The sequence below is a fragment of the Mus caroli genome, chromosome 14 (genome assembly GCF_900094665.2).
Source record: "Mus caroli chromosome 14, CAROLI_EIJ_v1.1, whole genome shotgun sequence".
Taxonomy (NCBI): domain Eukaryota; kingdom Metazoa; phylum Chordata; class Mammalia; order Rodentia; family Muridae; genus Mus; species Mus caroli.
Window position 1 is genome coordinate 13,176,424 of NC_034583.1, and position 21,865 is coordinate 13,198,288.

Sequence of the window (21,865 nt, forward strand, 5' to 3'; positions counted from 1 at the left end):
GTATAGATACTTTGCCTGCATATATGTCTGTGCGCATGTATGCCTGATGCCCAGAGAGGTCAGAAGAGGTTATCAGATTCCCTGAGATTATAGTTACAGATGACTGTGAGCCTCCAAGAGAGTGCTTAGTTCTCTGGAAGAACAGCCAGTGTTCTTAACTGCTGAGCTATCTCTCTAGCTGCTTATTCACAGTTCTGAACATCTACTGGGGATCTTAGAACACATACACCATAGATATAGGGAGAATCAGTATGTTGGGTATGGCCTGACAGCTGCAGTTTCTTTTCCCCTCACTAAGTCAGGTTATATACTAAACACCATCATATCAATAATCATAATAATCCCATGTGATATTACTTCTTACTGCTCAAAAATAACTCATCCCCAAAACTAAAAAAAAGTTCTGAACATAAATACTAGCCATTACCATTTTAAAAGACCAGAATTATTTTGTTTGTTTGTTTGTTTGTTTTTGTTTGGACAAGATCTCATCATAGCCCAGAACCCAGGCTCGCCTCAGACTTGTTATGTAGCCAAGGCTGGCCTTGAACTCCTGACCCTTCACCTGCTGGGAGCTGGGATTACAGATGTGCAGCACCGGTTCTCCACTCTCACTCTGCAGACAAAGGGGCTTGAGTGAGGGATGGGGAAAATCAGCTATAGTGCCAAGAACATAACCTCTGCTAGTGGAGGGGGTGGAGTTTGCTCTCAAGTCCAGCCCAGCCTCAAGTGAGGATTGGGTCTCACAGGCTCTCATTTGGAATAAACACATAGCATCCGAGACTGCAGGAGCAGATCACTTTCTGACATTCTGTCCCAGAGCACCTAGCCAAGCTGAAATTACTGAGCGTGTGTGTGTGTGTGTGTGTGTGTGTGTGTGTGTGTGTGTCGGGGGGAGGGGTGTGCCACCGGCTGATAGAATACTTAAAGAAATGCATGCTCCACCTTGAGCTGTTCTTTGAAAGCAAAGTACTTTCCAGAGCAATTGAGCTCATAGTTGAGCTGGCACTTCCGCTCCTCCATGGTCTCGCTGTCTACGTCACTCTCCAGTTTAGGCCCTTGCTTGCCAAACATGCGGTAGTATTCGTTGAGAATGGCTCTAGAAATGCTCTTGATCTGCGTGTGGTAGTCACTCACAGCCTGAGAAAACAACCAAGGACCAGCAGTGAACAGATCGTGGACTAAAAGTCCCCAACCAGGTTAGCACCACACACACACACACACACACACACACACACACACACACACACACACACTTGGTTGCACCTCAGGAAGCCACACTGAAGAGCTTGTGTTGCCTTCAAATGCATTGTTACCCAAGTTTCGCCCTGGCATTAACACCTGCCTTCTGAGCGCCCCCTGTCCGTCGGGTGAGAGGTGGCCTCGGGGGTATCATTTCCTTGACCCTGTATCAGGAAAAGGAACAAACACAACAAAAGCTTGATTATCTGCAGGCCTGTGTTCTTTCCTATCTCCCCAGAGTCTGTGTGGGGGAGATCTGAGGTCTATCTCCCTACTGCATTGGAGGATTTGAGTTTTCTCACATAAAACCCTAGATCTGAACCCTAGGACAGTATATGAGACGGTACTGATTTGGGACTGGCTTTATCCTCACACTTTTTTTTTTTTTAAGTATTGGCTCTGGACTAAGGGTTAGAAAATAATGGGTATCCGTGTGTTTCCGAAGTCCACAGACTTGGAAAACTAAGCTTTCTTTCCACCTAGGATGAAACATGGTTTTGTTTTTGTTTATTTTGTTTTTAAGATTTATTTATTTTTATTTATAGGAGTACACTGTAGCTGAGGGCATCAGATCCCATTACAGATGGTTGTGAGCCATCATGTGGTTGCTGGGAATTGAACTCAGGACCTCTGGAAGAGCAGCCAGTGCTCTTAGTCACTTAGCCATCTCTCCAGCCTCATCTCTCTATAGCTTTTCTCTATAAAGCAATACATGCCAAGATCCTTACCTTTTCTTTCTAGGGAATCTTAAATGAATCTACAAGGAGGACCAGGCATGGTGCTGTGCACTGTGACCCTGCACTTGGAAGATGGAAGCAGGAGAACCAGGAGTTTAAGGTTAGCTTCATCCATATGGCAAGTTTGAGGTCAGTCTGGGCTTCTCCAGCCCTCGTCTCAAAAAAAAAACAAAGNAGAATAAAGCACAAGAAAGAACCTCGTTCTTCTATCTCCAAGGGATGAGTTCGGCAGCTCCCGTCCCTTAGATTCAGAATCCTATCCAAAACTTTGGTACGACCTTGAGATCCTCAATTGGGCAAGTTTAACTTTCCTTTGATAGGACCTAAATAATTGTATAGGACTGTTAGTGATTAGTAACTTTAACCTTATTTATCCTAATAGACAATAGTAAAGATTTTAAAGACTTGGAATGATGTGTAACTAAGTATCTCCTTCCAGCTTTGTTAGCCTCCTACCATCCTCTCTGAAAATAATATTATTAATTTTTTCAAAATATATGGTGAGTTCCTACTGTCTATCAGGAGCTTTTCTGGGCCTGGGGATGGAGCTAAATAAACAACACAAGACTCTTGTCTTCACGGGGTTTACATTCTGGTAGGGAAAGAAAACTATTAACGTAAATATGGTAGTAGCATGTGCCAGAGGAAATGATGTGGGGAGACAGAGCTGTGTTGGAGCTCAGGCTTCACCAGGGAAGGCTTCACTGAGGGCATCTGGGCAAAGGCCCAAGGGAAGAGAAAGGGAAAGTCATGTGAGGTTCAAGAGAGGGTTATGTCAGGCAAAGCAGCCGCTAGCGTAAAGCTTGCTGCAGATGCAAGCTTAGTATTTGGCAAATGCCTTTAATCCCAGCACTCAGGAGGCACTGTGAGTTCAAGGGCAGCCTGGCCTACATAGTGAGACTCTGTCTCAAAAGCAAAACAAACTATCCAAATTAATAAAATCAGAAATGAAAAGGGAGACATAACAATGAAATATATCTTAAAATAATTATTCTGTTTGTTGAATGTTAACAGTTGAATATTCTAAAATTATGTTCTACAAAAAAAAGCAAAACAAACAAGAATAACAAAAAATGAGTTTTACATGTGAGGAAAAGCAAAGATCGTAGTATGGTTGGACTGGAGGGTGGTATGGGCCTTCGTAAGGACCTTACTCAGGGTGTGATGAAGTTCCACTGGTAGTTTCAGAGCAGAGGGGTCCTATGGGCTGACCTTCATTCTAATGTAACCATATTATAGTGCTCAATTAATGAGCTGGGGACACGGTTCAGTGGCGAAGAGTGTTTACTGTGCAAGCCAGAAGACCCGAGTTTGAGTCCCATCTCATATGTAGAAGCACCACCATACAAAAGCCAGGTGTCGGGGCATGACTCACCTGCAGGCGGAGGGGTGGGCATGGGAGCAGTTTAGTTAAAATGTGAAGTTCCATGTTGAGTGAAAAAAAAATCCATCTCAAAAACACTAAGGTGAGTCATGGAGATGACTCGGGGATAAAGGCATTTGCAAAGTTGAAACCTAAGTTCCATCCCTAGGCCTAGGTAAAGGGGGAACAAGGACGCCAACTCTACAGAGCTGTAATCTGACCATACATGCAACATGGAGTGTACACACACTACCACCACCACAGTAACAATTAAAACTTAAAAAAAAAAACAAGGTGAAAGTGATTGAAGAAGGCTGCTCTCTGGCCTCCACACATGTACATGAGTAAGTACACATACACACACATGTGCATACAGACATGTACAGCACAAACACACAGCACACACATGAATGTGTATGCCCATACACACATGTACATATATTAGTTTACAATGCAAACACACACACACACACATGCACACACTACACATGCATACAGGCAAAATACTCATAAAATGACATTGCTGGGCAGTGGTGGTGCACACCTTTAATCCCAGGACTCAGGAGGCAGGAAAGGTATATCTCTATGAGTTTGAAGCCAGTTTGGCCTATAGAGTGAGTTTCAGGACAGCCAGGCCTACACACACACACACACACACACACACACACACACACACACACACACAAAACCCTTATCTTGAAAACCCAAACAAATAAACAAACAAAATTAAAAACAACAAAAAAATGGCAAACCTTTAGCAAGACCTACTAAGAAAATAAATAAATAAATACAGAGATTTTTAAAAAAGATATGAGAACACTTTGGAACATTATATACCAACAAAGTTAGATTGCTGCTGAAATAGTAACACATAAACAAAGTGATAGTGCAGTTAACACAGTTTTCAAGAACTCCATGTGTGGATATGTGATGCATGCGCTTGAACGTGTCGTCTATGGCCTTAAAGCAACTCCCAGACAGACAGCACAGTGTGAAAATACTTCCAGACAGTGGGAATTTGCGTGTTTTATACTTTCTTGCTCATGTCAAAAAAAAAATGTAATGACATTCCCAATGAAGAAACAATACCGGAGTGAACTCTATCTGTAACAGAGACAACAATACTGTTGCTTAGGACAGGGAAATTACATTATGGGGAAAAAATGAGTGGCCTCTTCTTCATTCCTAAACAGTACCAAACAGGAGAATAAGCGCCCTGCACCTTCTGGCCAGTTCCTCCGGCATCCGCTTTGGAACCAGGGCTTTGTCCAGCTGGATCTCCAAGACGATGTATGTTCCCGCTTCTATATATTGCTGCAAAGACATGATTACTTGTTAATCTCATAAAAAGGCAGCAATGAAATATTTGTAGTAACATCAGATACTACTTACAATACACTGAGTAAAAGTATGAAACTGTGGTTCAAATATTTTACATGGGACAATAATTCGAAAGGAATTGTAGCAATAGTGGTTAGCTCATTGAAGAAAGCGTTTCCATAGCTGTTCTTGGAAATTTCTACTCTACTGACTCCCATTGAACATACTTTTTTAAAAATTGTACTTATTTTCTTTTTTGAGACAAGGTTTTATTATGTAGCCTTGGTTGGCCTGGCACTCTCTATGTGAACCAGGGCCTTGAACTCACAGAGGTCCTCTTGCCTCCTCAGTGCACACCACCATGCCTGGTAAACTCATTCATACCTCTATTGGAACTATTTTAAATGCATGTCACTCTTTCCTCTGCACAGAAAAACAAAACAAAATCAAACCAGTTTAATTCTGGAAGGAGCTTAACCACCGTCTAGTGCAAACTCACTTTGAGGTCTCAGTGAAGAAGCTTGCCCAAGGTCGTAGATTACTCCTAACCAAGCACGTGCGGTAACTCAAGTCTCACCTCTAGCATTTTCCAAGGAAGCTGTGTTACTCAGTGAGAGTCTGCGAGAGTTTAGTTTCTGAAATGATGAAGGTACTTACCTGTCCTTCAAGGTTGTGGCTCAGGGGGGCTTCACTTTCCAAAGGGGTGTCTGAGCTCTGTGATTTTATACTAGGCGCTTGCTGAAACAAAAAGAAACCTCAGAGTGTGGATTGTTTCATGGCCTTCATAGTAGTGGGGACAATAAGACACAAAATACATCACTACAATGTCCCAGACAGGAAATGAGTGCAAACGTCTGTACATACGGTCTCCAGCCTACCAGCTCTCCAAGCCGAGGCCGTCCTTCTGGGTCCTTGTCTTTCCCTGGTTTCTCTTCTTTCAGATTCTTGGAGAGGGGTTTGGACAGTGGAGAATTAAGTCCCCCGGCTTTATTATTTTGGACCAAATGGTGCCCAGTGTCCCTGAATAAGCTGAACAAGCACTTGGTCTGAAAAGAAGCAAGCAAAGCAAGTGAACAATGACTGAGTTATAGGTAAGAGGCCTGCCCCACAGGGGGACAGCGTCTCAGATCCTTTCATCAGCCAGCACAGAGCCCTGACGACCCTCGCTGGGCCCCTCCCTTACAGAGCACATAGAGTCACCACTGGAAATGAGCTGCCTGCCTGGTATGCAATGTGGCAGCTGCACTTGATTCTGCTAGCACAGCTGTAGGCATCAGAAAGGTTTCCTCCTCGAAACATAATTCTGAATTACCTCAAGTAAAATAGCTCATTTATATACAAGAAACAATATTTGTCTAAGTGCTACTATTAAATATAACTGGAAGAATAAGGTAAGCTTAAAGTGAGTGATAAAACCTTCGTATGTATAGTTCAAATCACAGCTGATTTTTGTCATGTTTTCTAGGGGAAAGTAACCCCCTGTAAAATTTAACAATAAAAATGCATTACGCAATCATTGCAAGAACAGTTATTTTTTTGATAATAAAGTTATGGAAGATCCACCATTCATTTGCATACCAAGTGAGTAGCACACTCTTCTTTTAAAATAGAAATCAACTGGTCAGTAGTGGCACATGCCTTTATTCCCAGCACTTGGAAGGCAGAGGCAGGCAAATCTCTGAGTTCAAGGCCAACCTGGTCTACAGAGAGAGTTCCAGGCCAGCCAAAGTTACACAGAGTAACCCTATCTAGAAAATAACCATACATACATACATACATACATATCAGATTTATAGGAATTTATCATTAAAGTAACTTAAACCCCTTTGATCTACAATGGTGTAATGCCTGCAAGATATACTAAGGCAATGCTGACACAAAGCTTGTGGGAGTAACCAACCAACAACTGATTGGACGTAAGGCCACTCCCTGAGATAAAACCTATACCTGGCACTGCTTGGTGACCAAGAACTAGAGACTAGATAGCCCAGGACCTAGGGTAAAAACAAATAATACTGATCTAAAAACAGAAAGGGGAAACCCCTAAAAGCATAGTGATAAAGTGGCTCTAAGGACACTCTGCTCTCCTCGTGGATCAGTGCCTTGCACAGCCATCGTCAGAGAAGTTCCTCCTGCAGAAGATGAGAACAAATGCAGAGACCCTCAGTCAGCCATTACACAGAGAGTGAGAGACCTTGGTATGCTCAGCCCTAAATGAGAAGTCTCCATCAAATCCCTCTCCTCGGGGCTCAGGGAACCTGGCAGAAGAGGAGGCACAAAGAGTATATTATATGTAAGAGCCAGAGGTGATGGCACACCAAGAAAACCAGGCCCTCAAAAGCGACTTGAGTAAAGCTCATATGAGCTCACAGAGACTGAGGCAGCATGCACAGGGCCTGCATGGGTCTGCACCATGTCTCAGTGCACGCATACAAACAGATACATATATAGATAAACACACACATATATACATAATGACTAGTTAGTGTTTTTATGGGACTCCTAAGTGTGTGATCAAATGAGACTCTGATACCTGTGCCTTCTTCAATTGTGCTTTTTTCCTTCTGTTGATTTATCCTTCCAACTTGGATGTGATAGCTTTTGTTTTATCTTATTATATTTTGTTTTGTCATATTTTTTAAACGAATGAATGAATGAGTGAGTGAGCGAGTGAACACCTGGCCACTAGAGTGAGGGTTAACAACTGAGCTGTCATATGCCAGCCACTCCAGCTCAAGTTTCATGTCCAGGACTACTTGGCCAACTACAATGGAGGTCACCGTTTCTTGTGTGCTTTTATTTAGTTACAGTTTGGTGGGCTTGTTTTGTTTTTCTGTTTGGATGTTGTTTTATTTTGTTTCCTTGTTGTTTCTGGCTTTTGCTGTGTTGTTTTGTCTTTGAGAAAGAACTTAAAGTTGGGTAGGCAGGGGACAGGGAGAGGATCTGGAAGGACTTGGGGGAGGAAAAGAATATGGTCAAATGTATTCAAATTTAAGGATTGTTTTAAGTAATAAAAAGAGAAATAAATTACTTTAATTGTATTGTGTGTGTGTGTGTGTGTGTGTGTGTGTGTGTCTGTTATGGAAGCAAGCAGACAATTCTTCAGAGAAGTGCTTCCCTGTTATCTGGTGGGATCTGGGGATCAAACTGAGGCTGTCAGGCCTGCCTGACAGTACCTCTACCCTCTGAGCTTCTTGCCAACACAAGTCAAAATAATAAGTTAGGGTCTGGTGACATGGTTCAGCAGTTAAGAACTTAAGAGTTAACTGCTCTTCCAGAGGTCCTGACTTCAATTCTCAGCAACCACATGATGGTTCATGACTATCTGTAAAGGGATCTGATGCCCTCTTCTGGCATGTAGGTGTACAGGCAAACAGAGCACTCACCACCACCACCACCACCACCACCACCACCATCATCATCACCATCATCATCATCACATTACCATGGTGGGCCCTGGTGATGTACACCTTTAATCCTAGAAGTTTGGAGGCAGATGGATCTCTAAGTTTGAGGCCAGTTTGATCAAGTTCTGGGACAGCCAGGGTGGCACAGTGGGACTCTGTCTCCAAAAAAACAAAAAACAAAAAAAAAAACAAAACCAAAACAAAACATGAGCATGACCTATAATCCCAAGCACTTGGGAGGCAGAGGCAGAAAAGTTGTAAGTTCAAGAACAGCCTGAGCTACATACAAGAAACTCTGCCTATATTAAAAAAATGCAGTTTGCAACCAATGCCTGGGGAGGTCATAAAGGAACTAAATTGACATAGAACTGAAATGACGTCTGAACATGTATGTCTATAACCCAAAGACAACTGCTTCTCTCAGCCTTAATGAGAGAAACCTCTCTTTACAGTACACAGTGGGGAATGCCGCATACTAAGTGCTTCTAGATGTCACTAGAAAGACCTGCAAAGACCTGAGTGGTAAAGATGCAATCAAATACACATATGGCGATAAATTAAGATCACGCAACGTCTTACCTTTTCAAAGACTGTCCCGTCCAGGTAGGGGTACACATGAAAAGCCCCTCTTATCTTCTTCACTCCTGGATACAGGAGTGGGACCATGTTGATGTAAGCCACACCATGAAAGGAAAGCTGGTTTTCATCATCGATCTAAGGGAACATGAGCAAGAGTTGTTACAGCTACAGAGCAGAGGGGCGTATGGTGTAGAGTGCAGACTCGGAGATCTTGGATTTGATCTAGAAACAAGCTCTGTTAAGCAAGTAGCTGTGTGTCTTTGCTCAGCGACAGACACTTTAGGACCTGGTGTTATTTCTAGAGTGGGTTTAACAACCACCGAGGTCACACATATTAGCAGGGTTAATAAGGTAAAGGCTGTAGCCAAGTCAACATATATTCGACTGAATTGATATTATAAATACTCCACCAAAAAGTCCATTTCAGCAGATCACTTCTTAGGAGAAAAGTAAAATTTTGTAAACAAAGATAACAGAATTTAAGATAATCAAATGGTCTGGCTCGGACTGTATTTTATTTCAGAGTTCGGAACCTTCCAGAGCCTTCTTATGGCTTCTGACCAGCATGTTTTGGCATATTTTCTTAGCTGATAGGTCATGCTTTGCTGAGAAAGGGCCTCTTTTTGTATCCGGGTTCCAAAGAGCACTTTCCTTAGTCAGCAACTCCTGCCGCCAACTAAGGACCACAAACAAGGCTGCCTTGTATTTGCAAGACCCAATTCCATCCAAACTTTCACTGCAAAGATAAAGTGCTTGCCAACAAACACATTCTAATGTCATTTTGCCATAAAATATGTTAATGGAAAATCAAATTTTAGAGAAAACAAAAATTCCAAGCTTAAAAGTAATCTCTTTAAATTTGCCTGCTGTAATAACTGTTAGATGCGAGATGAAAAACATCCTTTGTTTCCATCATAACATTTCATGGCTTTGATATCTAAAGAATGTTAACCATATATATATTGTAATAAAAGAAGGAAATGGTTACATGCTGGTATAACCATTCTGTTTTAGAGTGGGGTTTCCTTATTTAAAAACTCTTTGGGGGGCTGGAGAGATGGCTCGGCGGTTAAGAGCACTGACTGCTCTTCTGGTGGTCCTAAATTCAAATCCCAGAAACCACATGTTGGCTCACAACCATCTGTAATAAGAATGATGCCCTCTTCTGGTGTGTCTGAAAATCGCTACAGTGTACTTGCATATAATAAATTAATTAAAAAAAAAAACTCTTTGGGGGATGGCTCAGGGGACACAGTGGTTGCCCCACATGTGTGAGGACAGAAATCTGGACCCCAGCACACCCATAAATGCTGATCATGGGGAGCAACCCACTGGAATCCCAACACTGGTGTTGGGTTGGCTGGGGCAGGAGATCCCAGAGCAGGCCAGCTAGCTAGTCTAGCCCAAGGGGGAAGCTCTGAGTTAAAGAGCAGGGAGAGACAGAGTTTCATGAGCCTGTATCGTTTTTTCCTGTATAAGTCTCTTTATTACTCCTTGTGTATAAATTCCACGAGGGTCATTCAGTAGACTGCCATTTAAAATGATCATGGTACCAAAAGAGAATCTCACATCTTTAAAGCCATTCCTCTGAATGAATGCTTTGCTGCTGTGAACTGTGCAGTAATAAAAACACCAATGGGCCAGCATCTCTGGGATGTGTTGACTTGGACTCTTTTGGGCAAATACTCAGAAGTGGTACAGCTATGACATGCGAGATCTATTTTTAGTTTTTAAGGGATGAGTTTCCACCCTGACCAGTAGTGAATAAGGGTGCCTTTTGTTTGTTATGGTGGCAACATTTTTGTTACAGAAAAAAAAAAAAAGCCTTTTCAAAACCAAATTAAATAACTTAGATGCTTGATAAGGGCCTGCTAGGAGTTGTGTGTCATGCTAGGTTTGTGCAGACTATAAAAGCAGACTACTGAGTGACCCCTACCCTCACGGAATTTACACACATGGAGTAAGGATGAGACAGAGACAGGAAAAAATGATACAGCACATGTTCCAGGCTCACAAAAATCTTGTCTTTCCAAAATTGTGGTCTATCTATGAATCCTATTACTTAACGAGCAGTCTAACATCTTTTGTAGGTAAGTCTAAGTTAACTAGATTGAACTGTATCACTCATTTTGACCTAGATAAAAATGAGTATTTCTTATGGTACCTATGGTAAGATGTAATACAGGGGCAGGGGAAGTATCTGAAAATAAGGCTTGAACAAGTATTTGTGAGCCACAGGAACTTCAGTGGCCAGTCATCCTGATTTCCCTGGGAAAGGAGCTATCAGTACACACACTAAGACAGTCCTTGACAAAGAACCACAAATGGGTCGCATGAGGGGAAACAGCCACATAAGATTGGATTAGACACAGAGACACAGAGACACAGAAAAACAGACTTGATTTGATAGGTCACTTCTAATTTTAAAAACTTGAGGGGAAGGCTTTCTCTGTTGTCTAGGCTCCTCTCCAACTCCGGATCGAAAAATGATCCTTGTCTCGGTCTCCCAGTGCTGGGAACCGCAGGCAGAAGCCACCACACCCATTTTATTTTAGGGAGCCACATGTTTACCTTCTCAAGTTTGCCTGGTTTGGCTTTCGGCATAACGACCAAAGGCACTCTTGTGATCTCCACAGGCCAGAGTCGGCAATCAGCAATTCGCTTCTGGAAACTGCAAATTAAAATCTATCAGCACTGTCTGCAAATGTAAACGGTAGAGCTTAAAAGGAATGCTCTTCTGTTTTAGGAAATTATGAGTAAAATGATCTGGGAACATGGCTCAGTTGGTCAAGTGGGTGCTTGTCTAGTCCTGGTTTCAGTTCAAAGTGAGTACTAAAAATAAAATTTATTGCCTAGAAAGTAATGGAATACATGTGATGTGTGTGTGTGTGTGTGTGCATGCACTCTCGTGTGCATGCACACGTGTGCAAGCATGTGAGAGAGAGACAGAGACAAGAACAAAGAGGCAGTGAATATCGGTCTTATTAGGCAGATGGCTTTATGTTTGCTTGTGAGACAGTCTCACTAGTATAGCCCAGTTTGGTTTCAAACTTAGAACCCTTCTATTTCAAGTTCCTGAGAACCTGAATTATAGATGTCCACCACCATGCCTGGCCACGTTACTGATTTTTTTTAAATTATTATTTTGAATCATGTGTATGTGCATGTCTCTGTGTGGGTTATGTGTATGTCAGTGCAGTGCCTGCGGGTGGCATTGGATGACCTAGAACTGGAGATCCTGGCAGTCACAAGCTGTCTGATGTGGGTGGCAGAACTGAGCAAGTGTCCCCTGGAAGCAGAGACAGTGCTGTCTGATGTGGGTGGCAGAACTGAGCAAGTGTCCCCTAGAAGCAGAGACAGTGCTTATCATAAGAGCTGAGCCACCTCTCCAGCCCAGGGAGTTCATTTTTTAAAAACCTTCTTAGGTTCATAGCTTTATAAAAAAATTCTTTTTTAAAATGAGAGGCTAATGCAAGAGGACCACAAGTTTGAGGGCTACACAGCGAGTTCCAGGCCAGTCTGGGATACAGCAAGACGCTGCTTCAAAACCAAACAATCCACTGGGGAGGTTTGAGGAGGTGGTGCAAGCCTTTAATCTTAACACTGCCAGACAGAAGCTGGAGGCTAACACACTGAGAATTGTAATGGTTAATCTCGTCAAGTTGGCAGGACTTATATTTACCAACCCTGGATATATTCCCTAGGATGTTTCTAGACAGGTTTAACTGCACAAGGAAGACCCACACTGACTGAATGTGGTTGGTGGCACTTGGAGAGCTGAGGTCTCTAACTGAATAAGCCTTCACCTGCCTCTGCTCCCTGGCACCATCAGCTGTCTCAGCTCCTAACTTCCCACCATGATGCACAAATCAACCTTTTTTCTTCCTGAAGATGCTCTGGGTGAGTATTTTAGCATTTTAGCATTAAGTAAGTGATATAAAAATGTTTGAATTCTTTGAACTATAAATGTCATGTCTATGGTGCTGGAGAGATGGCTCAGTGGTTAAAAGCACAAACTGCTCTTCCAGGGGTCCTGAGATCAGTTCCCAGCAACCACACGGTGGCTCACAACCATCTGTAATGGAGATCTAATGCCCTCTTCTGGTGTGTCTGAAGACAGCTACAGTGTACTTATAGATAATAAATAAATAAATCATAAATAAATAAATAAATAAATAAATGTCGAGTGAATTATCCCAAAGTTGGCAAACATGTTTGTTTTTACTGTGGTTGAGTGGACTTCCAGCTCAGACATAGCTATAAAGTGTCTTTGCTGTACTTACAGCAAGAAAAAAGCTGGTCAAATTGAAAATTGAACTTTTTCCCCTTAGCTCCATTAGAGAGTTGAGGTAAAGGGAAAATTGTGACCTGAAATTTGGAGAGGTGGATCAGAGATGAGATCCACTTTACTGATAGCAAAGACTAGTACAGTACCAGGAAAACAAACAAACAAACATCAATTGCAAATTTTACAAATTGTTTGAGACTAAGACTTAAAAAATTCCAGGGCACCGGGATATAAGTGATACCTGTTCTAAATGCAGGCGCCATGCGGGAGAAACACCTCCCGCTTCAAGGAGGGGTGGAAAGTAAACGGCTTGCAACACTCACCAGGGTTGGTTTGTTTGAGGCAGGGTCTCACTATGTAGCCCTGGCTGACCTGGAACCCTGTAGTCCAGGCTGGCCTCAGACTCACAGACTTAAGTTCTACCTCTGCATCCCCAGTGCTGGGATTAAAGGTGTCCACAGTTTGGAGTGTCCTTTGTAAGAAAGGCTTGATCTTTACGGGAAGCTACCAGAGCTTTGTGTTCTGAGAAGACAGTCAGCTACACAATTCTACCTCTGCCCAGTTTCCCTACCTCACAAAAGTTTGGAAAGGAGGCAAGAAGAACTATGAACCCTTCTGAGAACAACAGGCTAAGGATTCAAAGCCACTAAAACACACAGAGCCATTCCCACCCCCAAACCTGCAGCCACAGCAACAGGACTCCAGCAGAAGCACAGACGTCAGCTGAGAGCAGCAGAACAGAGTCCCATCCTGAGAGGTGCTCTTAGGTTAGCACAAAGACGACAGGCAAGAGAAGACATTACCCAGGGGCCTGAGGCATGGCTACAACAAATACTCACTGTATCTGGCTCCTGAACAGATCAGGGCCAAACCTCACACAAAAAAAAACCCTAATCCTTGAATTCCTATTTCCTCAACGATAACACCCAGATGCCAACATTAAAGAGTGCCAGTGGCTCAAAGGGCCCTCATGGTGGAAGAAAATAGACCCCCAACAGGTTGTCCTTTGATCCTACACATGAGGAAATGGGGCTTCACAAAATTTGATGCAGATGAAATTGAAGGTATGGTAACTCAGAAGCAAGTGTCATCCGTGATGTCTGTGGGGTCAAGTTATCCCCAGCCATGGACCCTGGACGCAAGGCAGGCCCTGCACTCCCAAAGCTTCTACTGTGTTGTTACCCCCACCAAACGTGTTCACTAGTGAGTCTCATACCCAGTCAAAATCCTCCCTGTGCTCACTACGGCTATCCTGCAAAAGGAGAAATAATGGTTTTTCTCAGATAGAAAACCAGCCAGCAGCCCTGACCTGTGGAGAAAGGCTGTACATGTGCATTAATGAGCAGATAAGAAGCGCTAAACGTTACAGAGAAACGAAGTACTGAGTCACAGATTCAAATCCATAGATCATGAGGAAAACACCCAAACATCTCATAAATTAAAACAATTACACCCTTGCCTTATTCTTAAGTGATCTAATGGACAAGTGTGCGCTCAAACTAATATGAGCACCAGTTTATCCTCAGGAAAATCAAATCCATCAACATGACCAGGCAGGGAAACCAGAAGTGCACCTCTGAAATACCAGCCCAACTCTTTTTATTATTGTTAATAAGTATTAAACGATTCTGGGGGAAAATGTTTTTAAAAGCCAGAGCCGGGGCCTGTGATGGCAGGCACATTGACAGTCCTTGGTTCCTCATCTGTAACCAGCTTCCTGAAGCAGAGACAGATATGACTCTACAGTCATTTGTAGAGTACCAAGCCTCCTGTCTCTCCTTAGTAATGATATGCTAATTTGGGCTGGGTGACAATGTATCCAACTAAAACAATGTATTTTCTAGCATCGATTTCATCTAGAGATGACCCATAAGATATAGACAGAGGTTTTTAGTTTACTGGAAGGTTCTTGGAGGGCGTGTGGGGCAGGGCAGACAAAACCCAGTAACATCTAAACCACCAGCATGGGCGCTTCTGAACCCACACACGCTCCCTTTGACCACTTTCTGGGGCAAGCCAGGGCTCCAGCAATCCCTTTGGATTTAACCTTGCACATTTGAGTGTTTTGCTTGCATGTATGTATGTATGCCACACGCATGCCCAGTGTCTGCAAGGGTCAGAAGATGGCCTCCTTGTATTCCCTGGGACTAAAATTACAGAAGGCTGTGGGCTACCATATGGATGCTAGGAATCAAACCTGGGCACTCTGCAAGAGTAACAAGTGCTCTTAACTGCTGGGACAGCTCTCCAGCCAAGCTCAGGGGCCATACAGAACTTTGTGCCCATGGGCATGCGCTAAGGGGACCTGGCGTGTTAAGTAGGTTCCAAGGGAAGGAGTGCAAAGTGTGTTTTGGTTTGATTTGGTTTTGGGTTTTTTTTTTTTTTTTTTGCCAGAAGGCTGGAAAGGACACGTTTTCTAGTCTAGTGGCCTCTTCAAAATCCAGAGCCAGCACCAGACCCTTCTTGTAAATTTGTTTTTCTTAGTCAATCTGTAGAACCTGTCTCTATGGAAGGTGTCACAGGTACTTAACAGTTTCAATGCAGTCACGTTTGATCTATATTCTGCTTGCTTTGCTCCTCAGAGAGATTTAGGTAATGCTTTGCTGTGCACATGGGGACTGAGTTGATCTTCACAAGAATAGTTCTCACCAGATTATGTTGTGCTTAAATAAACTAAAAATAAACAACTCCTGAAGTTTGACCCAATACCAGCTGCATGTCTCCATGGTTTTCCTGCCTCATCTCTCTGCTGCCCATGAACATAGTGCATAGGCCGCAGAGACATATGGCAGCAACGCACGCAAGCACGCACTCTAGCAATCTTGACCAATGAGGTAGAGCAAAGGCTGTGCAAATCAGTTCTAGAATTATTTTATGTGAGTGGAAAAGAAATGCTCACCTTGGCGAAGTCTCCATCACTAGGGCTTCTGCTATCAGCAGATAAACAAAATGTCAAGCGGATGCAGACAGAGTGGAAGAGAAAGTTTCAAACGACCTCAACTCAAATGTAAACAGGCTGAAGAAAGAAGTCCCCTCCCTGACCCCCGGGGACCCAGGTGGTTGGGGGCAGTCCTTTGCTGTTCCCACCTTGCCACGGCAAAAGGATGGAGGAAGCAGCGGCTTTCCAAATCCCAGACAATCCTCTTCTTCGTGCATTCGGCTTGGTTCCTAAATTCCCTGTCCTGTGAAATAATAAGATGGAAGTTTCTGTTCCCTGTGTGCCGGTTGCATTCTGTCAGTCTGTGAGCATTCCTGTATATGACGCCCACTGCAACTAACTGCTTCTGTCTATGAGAGAACCTACTGATGCAATGACTGCTGAACGCCAAGTGTTTATCACATAACCTCAGTCAGTGATTCTCAATTCAGGATGTACATTAAAACCACGGAGGAGCTTTAAAAAAAAAAGATCTCCGAGAGAGTGACAGCGTGTCACTTATTCATTCATTTTTAGTGGAGTCTTGAAAGGAGCTGGGCAGGAGACTGTGTGCATGAATCCATTGCTTGTGACTACAGATGGGATGTGACCAGCTCTCTCAGGACACCTGTAGCGTCCCTGGCATGACAAACCGCATCCTGGATTCTGTGAGCTGAGCACTCCCCTCCTCTCTGAGTTGCTTGGATCAGAATATTTTGTAGGAAACGAAACCAACAAACCATTGTCACCATCTTAAAAACATTTTCAGGGGCCGCACACAGCAGTGCATCTCTGTCACCCTAGTTCTGAGGAGGCTGAGGCAGGAAGATGAGTTCAAGGCCAACCTAGGCAAATGTGGAGATTCAGTTCCACTTTTTAAAGGAAAAAAAAAAAAACCTTTACAGATTTTATTTTCAGTTTGTTTTTTTGAGGCAGGATCTCACTATGTAGTCCCAGTTGGCCTGGAACTCACTATGTAGACCAGGATGCACTCAAACACCCAGAGACCTTCTGCCTCCTGAGGGCCAAGATTGAAGGCAAGTGCTAGCACAGCTGGCACCTTTACAAAGTGTGGTCAAGGCTGAGAAACAACTATGTAAACTAAAATATAGCATAGATCTAAATATATAAAATAAAATATTAATATATGGGAATTACAAATATTCACTAAACAAAGGATGAAAAAAGACATGCCATCAATTTTAATATATTGTTAGCCTTATAACGAGTTTGGCTATTTAGACTCAATGAAAAGAATCCAAAATCTGGGCTGAGAGATGGCTCAGTGGTTAAGAGCACTGACTGTTCTTCCAGAGGCTGAGTTCAGTTCCCAGCAACCACATGGTGGCTCACAACCATCTGTAATGGGATCCAATGCCCTCTTCTGGTGTGTCTGAAGACAGCTACAGCATACTCACATAAACAAAATAAATAAACAAATAAATAAATAAATTCAAAATCTTCATTTCAGTAATTATTTTTCTGAATGTTTCTCCTGATGTTCGTCCACTAGTACAAGAATTATTTGCAATCACTTTTCTATCATTTTCTATGCCCTATATTGAAATAAAAAGAAAAACTTAAACTAAAAAAATCTTGATTGCCACCAGTAAGGGAGTAAGTAAGTGAATTAAAGTATGTCCACTCAATGTCATATAATATAGAAACCACAAAAAAAGGAAAGAAAAAATTTTTATGTACTGATGTGAAAAAAATACCCAATATAGAGTATGAAGTAAAACAAGACAAGCTCTATAATGGCTGTACAAATGACGGGAAGTATCAAAATGCAGTAATGTCTATTGATACACGAGGGAAAACTGACATATTTCCCTGCTCCTGATGTGAGAAAGCATATTCTGTACCTTGTCTAGAAACAAAAACCATACTGTGGAATAAACCAAAAAAATAGGAGTGGCTTCTTGATATGTTCTAGTTCTGAAAATAATGTGACTGAATACTCACCAAAAGTCTGGATTCCCTAAAGAAAAAACATTGTTTTCTTTTTCTTTTTCTTGGATATTTTCTTTACTTACATTTCAAATGTTATCTATCACCTTTCCGGGACCCCCGTGCCAAGCCCCCTATATCCCACCCCTCTCCCTGCTTCTGTGACGGTGTTCCCTCACCCACCCACGCACTCCCAACAATTTTTTTTTTTTATTAAATGTATGTGGGTGCTTTGTCGGCATGTATGTCTGTGCACTGTGTGTGTGTCTGGTGGCCAGGGAAAGCAGAAGAGGGTGTCAGGTCTACAGGAACTGGAGTTATAGATGGTTGTGATCCCCCACGTGGGTGCTGAGAATTGAACCTGGGTCTTTAGGAAGAGCAGCCAGTGCTCTTAACCACTGAGTCATCTCCCCAGCATCAAGAAAAAAATTAGCTGTAAATTTTGCTATAATGGTGTGTGAATGTTATTTCACCGCCTTTGGAGTCATCATCGGAAGGAAAGGCATTTTCCCATCAAATAGACTATATAAATGTAGTCACTTAGGAACTTTCGACTGTTTTCTTTTAAATACGTATTTTAGTTTGGTAAGCCAGTCCTTCTGAAATCTAACTCCCTTTCCCTCTTTCCCAGGACTGAGAGACAGGTTCCGTCTCTTAGTCTTCACGTCACTGCACTTCTTCCGTATGTACACGAGGCATCTTGGAGGAACCACAGCAGAATAACTACTAAGGTACCAAGTAGGAAAAGAATCAGGACAAAGATGCATACATGGGAGAGAGACTTTCACTGTACACTTAACTTTAACTATGTAATCAATTTCTAATTACATTATTCTTGCTATAGTTTGGAGGCTGACTGTCTCCCACAAACCTCTGTGGTAAAGGCCCCAAGAATAGTACCACTGGTAGGAATGGAGTCTTTAGGAATGAAGCCTACTGACGGGCTCCTTGGATACAAAACAGAGGGGCCATCCATCGTGGAGTCAAATTTCCAAATGTGAACCAAAATAACGTTTTCTCTTTATAAGTTGGTTATCTTGGGTATTTCATTATAGTAACAACTGAATAACATACTTATCAACTCAAAAAGAAACAAATGTATATTAAGAGAAAATTGAATACAAATTACTCTGTTTGCAGAATTAAGTGATATTCGGTTTTGACATGCAACCAGTTTTGACAAACGAACAGGTGTGTGTGTGTGTGTGTGTGTGTGTGTGTGTATCAATTTCAGATTCACAAAGGGTTTATAATTTGTTAACACACTGTATTTATCATAAAAACAGGTCTCTCTCACCTCAGGGTGGTTGAGTTCTCCTTCTTCTTCCTCATAGGGACCCCCCACAATGAATTCCTCAGGAATGTTACTAGCTCCTGGAGCTAGAATGTTAGCAATGGGCCATTTTTTAGGCCGGGGAACAGGTTCTTTTTCCCCTCCAAGCTTCAGATTTCCATTCCTGAATATCATAGTGTAGTCCTTCTAAAATAATAAATGCAGATGTGAGGACACTTGGAGAGGGCTTTGAAATATATAAAAAGTCTGCTTAGAGCTTTTCCCAGTGGAATTCTGAGTATTATTTTCATGATTATCTGGTTCTATATATAGGGGCCCATGACCCCTATTCTATTTGTGCTAATGTATAACTCTGTGGGTGATAGAAAAGATGATAAAATGCAAATAACTCTTTTTAAAAGTATTTGACTTGTTTCCTTGTGTGTGTGTGTGTGCACAAGTAAGGAAAATGTGTGTGCACAGACAGATGTGTGTGGAGGTTAGACGACCGTTTGGGAGCTGGTGTTTTCTCTCCCTCTGTAGGTCCAAGGGATCAAACTCAGGGCATCAGGCTCAGCAGTAAGTAGCTTTGCTCTTGGCTTACGTCTCAACAGCTCATAGCGGGGGTGGGGGGGTGGGGGGTGGGGGTGGGGGACAGTAGAAACTTGAAGTTGGGAGCAGAACAAGGCGTGGATTGCCATGTGCAGTTACAGGGTTGTCCTGGATAGGAAAGCGACCATCCAGACTCTCCTCACGTCGTTCCAGTTTTAGAAATGAAAGTCAGGCATCTCTGGAACCCATCTAAGCCGCCTGCCGGCACAGGGACAGTGTTATGCACATTGACATTCAGGCTGTGGCAGTAGCAGGAGTACTATATATGTGAAATAGGAAGGCATAAATGTAAGACAAAACTAAATGTTAGTTTTTAAGCCTAAAATAAATCCTAGCCATTGGTAGAGTGAGTTTGAATGCAGTCTTGGCAGGGAGGAACACAGCCCTGAGTGCAGGCTCGCTTGAGCCCTTGTGCACATCTGGAAGGAGGGCTTTACCTCTCCGACCGACGGGACCTGCAGACCGACCATGTAGTTCTGCTGAGGCCCTACTGGTATGAAGGACTCGGGCACAGAGTAGGCCGCCTCCAGTGTGACCTTCAGTAGATTGCTCGCTGAGACCTGGGCTGGGGTCAATAAGGGCTCGGCCACAAACACCTTCACATCAAGACTGCATTGCTATAAGATAAAATAAAATAATAAAATAAACAACGTTTATGAAAGTTGACATGGGTCTTCATTCTCTTTATTATCTTCTACCACTGCTCAAGATGATGCCAGTTATTTCTAAAGAAGTTGAAGAGTCAAAAGAAGAACTGGAGAATCTTGCAGTGAACTAGAGTCATTTCACAGTGAGGTAAAGCACAAACACAAATACAGCTGGGAAGGGACTGGATGGCTCCCTACTGGGTGTCCCTAGCAGGCACTTGTGAAATGGGATTGAGGGCTTTTATTTTGCTAGCCTGTACTTTATGATTATGTGGGGTGTGTGCATATGTGTTCAGGCATGTATGTACTACTGTGAGCATGTGAAGATTAAAGGGCAACCTTGGATATGTTTTCACTTTCCACTGGGATATGAAGGCTCATGTCTGGCTTTCCATGGATTCTAGGAATTTGCAGTTGGGTCCTTACACATAAGCAATCTACATCTCCATCATCTCTATACCTTCATCATCATCATCATTGCTATCATACAGGGCCTCACTATGTAGCACTAGTGGGCTTGGAACTCACTATATACACCAGCCTAGCCTCAGACTCATGGAGATCTACCTGCTTCTGCCTCCCAAGTGCTGGGATTGAAGACGTGCATCACCGTACTCACACTTGTATGATTGTTTATTATCATTTAAATGTAGTGTTCTATAGTAAGATATTTTCAAGTATCTATGTGTGTGTGTGTGTGTGTGGACACGCACACCTAATATTCTCACACACAATACAATAAAAGGTTTAAATATGCATTAACAATTTAAAAATTATATATTTAAAATTATTATTTATTTATATGAATGGGTAGGTGGTCGGAGGGCAACTTATGGGAGCTGGTTTTCTCCCTCTACTATGTAGGTCCCTTGGCACCCAAGTGTGTTTCCCACTGAGCCATCTCACTGGCCCCTTAAATGTGTATTGATTGCTAATAATGTGCTGATGACGAAGACACTTTCCCTTTCATTATGAAACTCATATTACAGTTTAATGAGTTATGACAAGTCCTGTTGGGAAGCACTAGAGAGGGAGAGGATAACTAATTATTGGGTGGCAGAAGATGAGAAAACAATGTTATCAGATCCTGCTTTCACAGGATATCAAGGAGTCTGTGGCTTGGATCAACAAGGGAAATAAAAAAATAATAATAATTCTAGGTCCATCCCATGGCTCCAGCCGCATATGTGGCAGAGGATGGCCTTGTTGGACGTCAGTGGGAGGAGCGGCCCCTGGGCCTGAGGGGGTACGATGCCCCAGTGTAGGGGAATGGCAGGGTGGGCAGACAGGAGTGGGTGGGTGACTGGGGGAGCACCCTCATAGAGGCAGGGGGAGGGGGTTTCCGAAGGGGAGACCTGGAAAGGGGAAAACATTTGAAATGTAAATTAAGAAAATATTCAATTAAAAAATAATAATTCTTGGTCCAAAGAAAAGTTACAGTAAAGGGCTGAAACAGTGTGCCGCCTTTAGGCAGAGGTAAGGGCACAGTTCGGGACACTGGAACGAAATGCATAGGTGCTGTGAGTCACA

The 21,865-nt window shown here is 42.8% G+C and overlaps 1 protein-coding gene across 4 annotated transcripts in view; it reads right to left on the bottom strand.

The window, feature by feature from the left end:
- Cfap70 (cilia and flagella associated protein 70) overlaps window positions 1-21,865 on the bottom strand; it is a 60,426-nt gene that overhangs the window by 22,989 nt on the left and 15,572 nt on the right. For all 4 annotated transcript variants that reach the window (XM_021182103.2, XM_021182102.2, XM_021182104.2 and 1 more), the window contains exons 6-15: window positions 20,126-20,305; window positions 19,101-19,283; window positions 16,024-16,118; window positions 11,220-11,319; window positions 8,649-8,783; window positions 5,541-5,708; window positions 5,320-5,400; window positions 4,565-4,656; window positions 1,346-1,406; window positions 946-1,140 (exon numbers count right to left, since the gene is read on the bottom strand). In XM_021182103.2, coding sequence (XP_021037762.1) covers window positions 946-1,140; window positions 1,346-1,406; window positions 4,565-4,656; window positions 5,320-5,400; window positions 5,541-5,708; window positions 8,649-8,783; window positions 11,220-11,319; window positions 16,024-16,118; window positions 19,101-19,283; window positions 20,126-20,305 — 1,290 coding nt within the window. The remainder of the gene's footprint in view (window positions 1-945; window positions 1,141-1,345; window positions 1,407-4,564; window positions 4,657-5,319; window positions 5,401-5,540; window positions 5,709-8,648; window positions 8,784-11,219; window positions 11,320-16,023; window positions 16,119-19,100; window positions 19,284-20,125; window positions 20,306-21,865) is intronic.